Genomic DNA, 8,087 nt, shown 5'->3' with positions numbered 1-8,087 from the left:
TAATCATGAAATGAATTATTCGGGAATGCAGAATAATTGTGTCTTTATTCAGTTATATTCAATGTTCAATTTAGAGTCCATACACGTTATCCCATACAATATTTACGGATGTATTCACCAGCATTCACTTTACGTGGTTATGCAAAAATGATATTGCATGCTTATAAATATCCACATCGGCCAGTTGTTGGTTTCCTTATCGGTGAGAACAGGGTAATGGAACTTTTTGAAGTATTTGTAAATGAATAGTAGAGTAAATGAATTTAAATTTGACGACCTAAATCTGTCTTTTAATGTAGTTGCTGTGAAGTATTAGAGAAAAATTAAAGATTTAGGTATTGTGGTTACGAATCAGTTAATGCATTCAGGAGGTAAGATTTCGTAACTTGTTAGAACTGTGTATGATAGCAGATTTTTTAGAATAATGAAGTGATATGCACTGACGCCATACCCGTATTGCATGAAAGCGCATCTCTAAGTGTAGCCCTGGAAGCAGCTTTGATATGTATAGATGATTGCACCAAAGATGATCGTACTCTCGCTGGACTCTATTTTTGTAACCAATCGCTTTCAGATAATAGGTAAATGTTAATTCCTTCTACAAAACGTTGGACTTTTCCTTTTTCCTGAAATGGCAATCTTCCTGTTCGGAAATATTTTTTCGAGTTAGTTTTTGGACATTCATTTCAGTCTTGATCCTTATGCAGTGCGAGTAGCTGAAAAAATTGTTTCGAATTATCCGAACACTTTCCTCGTTCAAGTGATTTTTTTTATTATTTTGAAGATTTTATAAGATTATGATAAAGAATTAATGGGAAAAGGAGTGGTCTCTTTAATTAGCAAAATCATCGGCGTGTTAAAGTGTTCTATTTTCGGATGATGGCATAACTATACATAGGATTATTGTTCAGATGGCTATGTTATTGCTTAACATTCAATTTATAGTTTAGTCGTGCGTAAGCCTTTGTAAAATATAATGTTTATTAGCCTTAAAATACAATGCTAGATTTTTCTTCACACTAATTTTCGACTAAACATTGACTAACTAGTCTATTAGTATAGTTATAAAGTCTTTTCTGAAATATTAATTCCTTACAAACTGATTTATTCAATACGACTTATGAAAAGTGTTCGGAAAGCTACAGTAGTATCTGAAATTTGTGTTGCAGATCGGCAATTCCCTTCTTGGTACTGGATTGTTAGAACCTGCTATTCAGGTTTACGCTTTGGATAACAAATTGTGGAAGATAAAAAGGTATTTTTATTGCTTCTTTTCTCACAGCCAAATATAAATGTTTCTTTGGTAGTTAAATCGGAAACTTAATATTACGTGGCAGATTTTGTATTGTTGATTTTCTCTCTATTATGCATATTATGTAATTGCTGAAAAATCCAACGTTATGATTGAGTTTTCATGTGCGAATAATTCCAGATTCACTATACTTAACGAAGAAACAGTGTTATCAGTCGTTTCTAGTGCCGTGCAGACGAAATTATACCTTGAAATCATGGATTTTGAAAATCATTTGGATAATCCTGTTAATGACCACTGGAATACAGCACTAAATGAGAAGCTGGAACGGTCATCGTACCGAAATGCTTGCAGTTGATCTCATCTTCAACCTAGTCATTCTCTACTTTGCTCTTATTACTTTGAGATTATGAAAAAATTTTCTATGAAAAAGTATGTGAAATATAAAGGCTTTTTACTTATGAAAGACCACATTTCTTAAACATCGATCCAGGTGAATTTCTCAGATAGATGCAGTCATTTCTAATTAGACTTCTAATTAGACAGCGCAAAAGGTATTGGTATTTATAATGATCTGATGAACACAGTCTGCTGTGATGGTGCACTTATATTATGTAGAGCTGAATTTACGTTGTCCTCATTTGTTCGTCGAGGAGTAAAATACCCATCGTTTGAGGGTTTATTTGCATCAGTGCAATTTCTCACTTTGTCATTATGTGAGTATTATTCGGAAAAAATTTGTACAAAGCATGGAGGATCAAAGTGCGATTTGATAGCATTGGTGAATTTAACGTACGCGTCAATTTGAGTTCTCTTTCAATACTTGTTCCGTCTCTGAACAAGGAATTATTTGCAAATCGATTCCAGATGGTGGATTAGGAAGTGTTGAGTACAGTATTTCTATTTCTCACAAGATGCAAATCAGTTTGGAAGATTTTAATTTCTGATTCTCTGAGGAAATTGAATTCATTCTCCAATGCATGTTCACTCTGGTTGGTTTATTCACATTGGGCACCTTTCAGAGATTTTTTGAAAACATGTTCATAATCTCTGGTGACAAATTTACTCTTATATTATGCAGCCATCTGTTTCAGGATTCTGAAGATGTTGATAAATGTATTGCGCAGGCCAAAGCAAAGAGCGCTCAAGAAGTTAGAAGAGCTGTATTTTATTGCAGAAAATTGTCGACGATCGGTTACCGGAGAGGAATCTCTTGTCGATAAACGTAAGTTATAATGTTAACATTCCTGGAAAGTCTCGGGAATCATGTATTAAAATTTATTTTACAGGCAAAGAGTTTTGGATGAAATGTGGTGTCTTTTTCCCACCATTTTATCCGAGTCCGAAACCAGCTCCCCGAAACGCTTATGAACGAATGTTCACTCACGGCACTAGGTTTTTTTTTCAGGATTCCTTATGATATTACCTTAATGATCTTTAACGTGAATGACTAATTCAATTTCGTCTTAGCATTGCCTTTTTTCAGAGAAAACGATCTTATACGCATTGTATCTAGTTTCCTTCTCTGTGAATTTGTTGGTCTGTTATTCTTCGTTTCTATTGCTCTCAAGTATTCCGTCTTTCCCAGTCGGTATTAGTTTTTGTCTTATCTTCAATGAACTAATCACTTACACTTATTGTAGATGCAATCATTTGCCTTGCTTCAGTGTTTACTGCGCTTTATTTCATGAGGGAACTCAAAAGAATTCACTAATCAAAGTTCATTATAGATTAGGAGTATATGTAAGTATCGTTGTGCAGTTAATATTAAGTTTGATGATACCATTCCCATCCATTCGAGCCATTATCCTGATTGCTGCAGTCAAATTAACCACTAGCCGTCTTCGTTCCATTATTCTCATGTTTATAATAGTATGGGCATTTCAAGTCAGTTTCTGTTAACAGTTTTTCTATTCTTTGCCAAACCTTACATTGTTTTATTGCTATATTTTGATTTCAAAAAAGATAAAAAATCAAGGATCGTCGTTGTTTTAATGATTTGATATGAATTATTTTTAAGACTGCAGAATGTTACTTGATGGACTGATTACTTCTAGATGTTTATCATCTGCAGATATCAGCAACTAATACAACTCGTAATTTGCAAATGCTCGCAGAATCTGCTGCTTGCGTGAGTGACTCGGCGATTCAAATTGGTAACAAACTTGTTAGTGAAGTTAATATGCAAACCAATAAGGTTGTCATTGATTTGTTTAGAACGTCGGTATGTAGTGTTTTCTGAAAAACAATTGCAAACAGAATATTGAGTTTCCGATTCTGTCTTTTTCTACACTGGATTTTTAGAGAAACATGAATTTGTTTTCTTTTCAGCTTTCACTATCAGGATTAAAAGAACAAGGTCGTTTTTTCATAAAACATCTTGAAATTTTTCGAAATACCATGCGCAAGTTGCAAGATATTGTTGTTAAGTAAGCTCAAGTTTTCCCAAGTTAGTTAGTGATTCGTATCTATATTTGTGGTCAGTGAATTCCTTGGGCTTTATTTTAGGTTCGGTAAGCAGACAAAGGATTACTTGGTACAGTTGCTCACAGTTAAAGAATATTGCCAGCGATTCTTCATTGGTCCCTATTACTTTGTGAGTATTTATGATATAAGGTTATAAAAAGTAGCCTTACTCAAAGTAGTCATCATTCCTAAGGAGACAGAAGAATTTGGGAGATAAAAATCAGCGACTGATTTTAGCACCGCATGTAATCATTCTTCAGAAATGCATTTTCCAGTGTCTTCGAATTTTTGATGAGAGCGCTCAGTATTGTGATCGACTTACTCTGTATCGTGGATTACCAGTTTGTAAATTTGTGAAGGATATGAGAATGGTCGTTCTTTCTTACTTCCAATGTTTTTTGCTATCAGTCTCTTAAGATGGCTACATATGTATTAAAGAATTACAGATGTGTGTCAAAAGAAACTGTTTCGTATTAATGGAAGCACATATTCTATGCATGTTAACTTGAAAACAATGGCGGAGTAAGATGGAAAATCGAGAGATTTTGATTTCAATGGATTAATCTTTATGCTTTAGATTTGTGATGCGGCACGATTTGGTGAACTGGTTTGTGACATCCCAGAGAAAATAAAAGAATCTCTGAAGTCCGGCTTTCTAACATTTACTAAGGATAAAATGAAAGCTGCTATGAACTCTGTTGTGAACGATTACAATATCAGTTTTCTTGCAGTTCATAATTTAAACATTTTAATTTATGATTCGTTTTTTGCTAAACGTCTATGAGCTCTCTTTTGAAAAAACATTATATAGCACACTTATGGTGTTCTAGTGGAATATTATGACAGTGACTCATTTCTTGTGATATTCAGATACGGAAAGGTAGTTCATTTAAGTGAGATTATAGATATCATTTCTGCGCTCTTTATCTCTCAGTTTAATTGAGATGCTAAATATGACGATGAGGTTTTACAATCATTTACAGAAAGAGGCCAGAGCGGCAAAAAAATCGTGGGATGAATTTGGGATTTCGCTGAATCATACTATTGAAGACAATCATACGCAAACGTTCCAACTGGAAAAAATGAAGTAAAGGGTGTAATACATAAGTGTTCTTTGTTCCACTTAAATCTAATACTTATTGTTACTTAATTTAGGGAAGAACTGGAAGGAGTCCTGAATCAGTTCGGAGTTTTTGTGGAGATTTTATCTACGACAATTAGCTTTATTATTCCCAATTTAATCATTATAACTTTCCTTATGGTAACCATCTCTCATCATATATTTCTTTGAATTCCACATTCATATGAAAATCAACGATCCTTACTTAATCCGGAAAAAAACGATTTGTACGCAATTATTTTATCAGGCATTAGTGTACGTTATAAAGTATAAGCAGAAGGAGAAAGTGGATAACGTCTACATAACAGGAGAATTTCGAAATGTTGATATGCTGCGGGAAGCACAAGGGCAACCTTCTTTACTTCCACTGTTACCCAAAGAACGAGAAACAGTTAGTTCACTTGTGTTATTCTCACTTCTCATTTAAATTTAGGTTTTATTCATAATAAATGCTGCATTGATGAAATCTTAAGACATACTTGCAATAATAGAGATGGGTGATTTAAATGCATTTCCAAAAGGATAGAACTAAACTTCTAAAGGAAGAAATATGTAATTTGAAAATAAATGTGTAATTTGAAAAATAAATGAAAAGTAAATGTAAATGTTGTAAATTACCTAGTTTGTTGCAGTATATTGAAGGATTCACATTACACATGACATCGAAGGAGAAAATGAAAATGCTATTTGCATTTTCGATTACATTGATTGGGGGTTTCATGCCAATTTTTCTAATATTGTTGGATGTATTCACCTATCAAATGCTTTATTTCACTTACTCATTCCTGCAATCTAACGCCACTCGCACCAGTCGACTTGATTTTTACAATCTTAAAGCATGTCTTCATTCTTTTCTTTGTTCTGTACTCTCCGTTTCTTAGATCATTTTATCTTCTAGGCTGCGGGAGAAGGTTTTTTGGCAAAACTCTTGCAAAGAATTCTTCATATATTTCATCCGATCACAGGAAGTCAACATAGCGATAATGACTGGAGACAATGTTTTATAGAACCGAATCCACCAGATTTCCAGCTGATTCGGCTAATGATGCTCTTATATTTAATTGCCTTTTTACTTTGTATTCTGCAGGTAAAAACTGCTTAAGCAATTAGTAATTCACGCAAGGTTTTTCGTTTACATGCCTTCATCTAAAATTATTAAAATTAATTGATAAAATGCTTTATCTAAGCATTTTATCAAACAAGTTCATCAAAGATGAATATTCTATCATTTCTTTATTTTGTTTTCCCTAAAATCCTCATCAAAAACTCCTAGTAACAGAACTCTAATTAATTAGTTAATAAATCATTTGCTATAATGAGATATTTGAAGTAATTAATTCATAGTGATTGTTATTATGAGTTTGGGCCATGAGCTAATCCTGTTTCAGTCCTATTTCCAAACCCTCTGTAATCTTGTGGATAGCATACTTCTATAACTCTGGAGTTTCATGATTTCGAAGACATAAAACTAACATTTATTTAAAAAGGAAACTGTAAGAAGTTTAATCAAGTGAAATCATATAGGGACATTTCGTAGGTATATGTAGTAAGATGTCGACATTTGATTGCGCAACATTATTGGCCAGAAAGAACAAAACCACGCACTTTATGGTTGTATAATCAAGTACTCGAAGGTCGCAAAAATATTTTGACACAATTGATAAAAGCTGCCAAGGAAAAGGTTTGCTTCTCATCTCTACAGACATAAAAAGAATGTTTGAAGATTTAAAAACTTCATTTAAGGAGCTTAAAGATCAGCTGGTTGAAGATGAAATTAGCGGACGGGGAAATCTTGTAAATCGTGGCTTGACGGTGTTAGGTGCTGATCAATACAGATGTGTCAGATGTTTTCGATCAGATCTCAGTATCGCCGATGCAAGATTAGTTAACTCATAGAGAATTAAAATCAATAAGTTTTACAGAACATAACTACGAAAAAAGAATAAATAGGACACCGAATGCTTCGAAAGCCCCAAACTTTCATATATTATGGATTTAAAAGATGGATCTAGACAATTTAGAGCAAATTTTTAATTTGATTTCAAGATTTTTTAATTTAATTTTAATATTTCTCTAATGTGAGTGCCATTAAAAGTACTAATGAAAAGTGGGAAACGTAGATGATATGAAAAAAATCAATGTAAAGAAAGAGTTTCCACTTCAAAAATATAGAACACAATGATGACGTTTATTAAAATAATATATTACAATTTTAGTAACTCAAGAATATGTCCTAACTGCAACAATTTATATTGCACTGATTGTTACGCTGTAAAGAAAAAATGCTTAGAATGTGGCGCAAACTTACAAGTCGGTGAAATACGCATACATCTGTGATATATCGAAATCCTTCTACAATTTTATTTCTCGTCAAATCTGATGTCATTTACTCCCGGCCACTTCGAAATATTCTCGTTTCACTTTGTTATAGTTCTTTTATAAGAGAATGATATTCTTCAGGAATGATCTTAAAAATGTATTACCTATGTTCTGTTTTTTATATAAATTTGTACTTTGTGCAGAACATAATCATTCCAGGAAGTATTGAATGAAACTGAATTTTATATAGACAGCAGCTGCGAAGAAGATGAACTTATTCTTGAGGACATTGGTAGGGATGGCACATCTATTCAATTTATTTTCTCTTGCTTTTATGTTAGTAGATAGTAATTAATGTTCTACAGTTTTCTTGCATGGATGTTTCGTTGCAGGAACACCGGAAATTCCGTCTTTGGTATGACCGTGTGTCAGTGAATGAAAGAAAGTTTGTCTACATGAAATACTTCATCTCAACATGTTTTTTTTTCCTTTCATTTTGTTTTAATTAATGAACGTAACACTCTCACTGTCAAATCTATACCGATCAAAAAGGAATGAATTAATGCATAAACAAATAAACTTTCTCGCAGATATTTATATACTTCTGGTGATTATTCACAGATGTCGCAAAATACAGAAATGAATTTTTCGTTTCACACTGCGGCAAATATCGTTCGAGAAAAGTTTAAAGAGGATTCCAAATACTTCTGTTTTTTGATTTTATTTGGACTTATGCTCTGTTTCTTCACCTCTTTTCATCAGAATAGTAATGATGGAATTCTTTTATTACATTGGGGGAATTTAAATCACCTTATCAGTCATTTTTAGGGGACAAATTTTAAGAGTAACCTTTGCACTTGCTTCGGTCTATTCTGTTTAGATATTACTGAGATACTATTGAATTCGGTGTGAATGAGCTTAGAAATTAGC

General features: G+C 33.1%; 2 protein-coding genes across 3 annotated transcripts; both read left to right on the top strand.

Moving 5' to 3' along the window:
- Positions 1–108: 108 nt before the first annotated feature.
- Positions 109–1,610, top strand: Bm3583 (Histidine-rich glycoprotein precursor, putative; the record flags this gene model as incomplete). The annotated part of the gene is made up of 5 exons (XM_001901456.2): positions 109–213; positions 421–581; positions 691–760; positions 1,170–1,255; positions 1,433–1,610. The coding sequence occupies 5 exons, from the start codon at positions 109–111 to the stop codon at positions 1,608–1,610; spliced, it is 600 nt and encodes a 199-aa protein (XP_001901491.2).
- Positions 1,611–2,356: 746 nt separating this feature from the next.
- On the top strand, positions 2,357–6,734 carry Bma-spe-42 (the record flags this gene model as incomplete). Of its 2 annotated transcripts, XM_043080700.1 has the most annotated exons (15): positions 2,357–2,477; positions 2,542–2,647; positions 2,739–2,843; positions 2,983–3,139; positions 3,327–3,449; positions 3,584–3,681; positions 3,761–3,848; positions 3,994–4,089; positions 4,296–4,448; positions 4,702–4,805; positions 4,874–4,979; positions 5,086–5,229; positions 5,737–5,925; positions 6,376–6,519; positions 6,582–6,734. In XM_043080700.1, the coding sequence occupies 15 exons, from the start codon at positions 2,357–2,359 to the stop codon at positions 6,732–6,734; spliced, it is 1,887 nt and encodes a 628-aa protein (XP_042936634.1). The 2 variants fall into 2 exon arrangements, with proteins under 2 accessions (XP_042936634.1, XP_042936635.1); XM_043080701.1 differs by lacking the exon at positions 6,376–6,519.
- Between the last annotated feature and the right edge of the window lie 1,353 nt (positions 6,735–8,087).

This window comes from Brugia malayi (assembly GCF_000002995.4).
Source record: "Brugia malayi strain FR3 genome assembly, contig: Bm_v4_Chr3_scaffold_001, whole genome shotgun sequence".
Lineage (NCBI taxonomy): Eukaryota > Metazoa > Nematoda > Chromadorea > Rhabditida > Onchocercidae > Brugia > Brugia malayi.
This window is presented reverse-complemented; position numbering and strand designations above follow the sequence as displayed.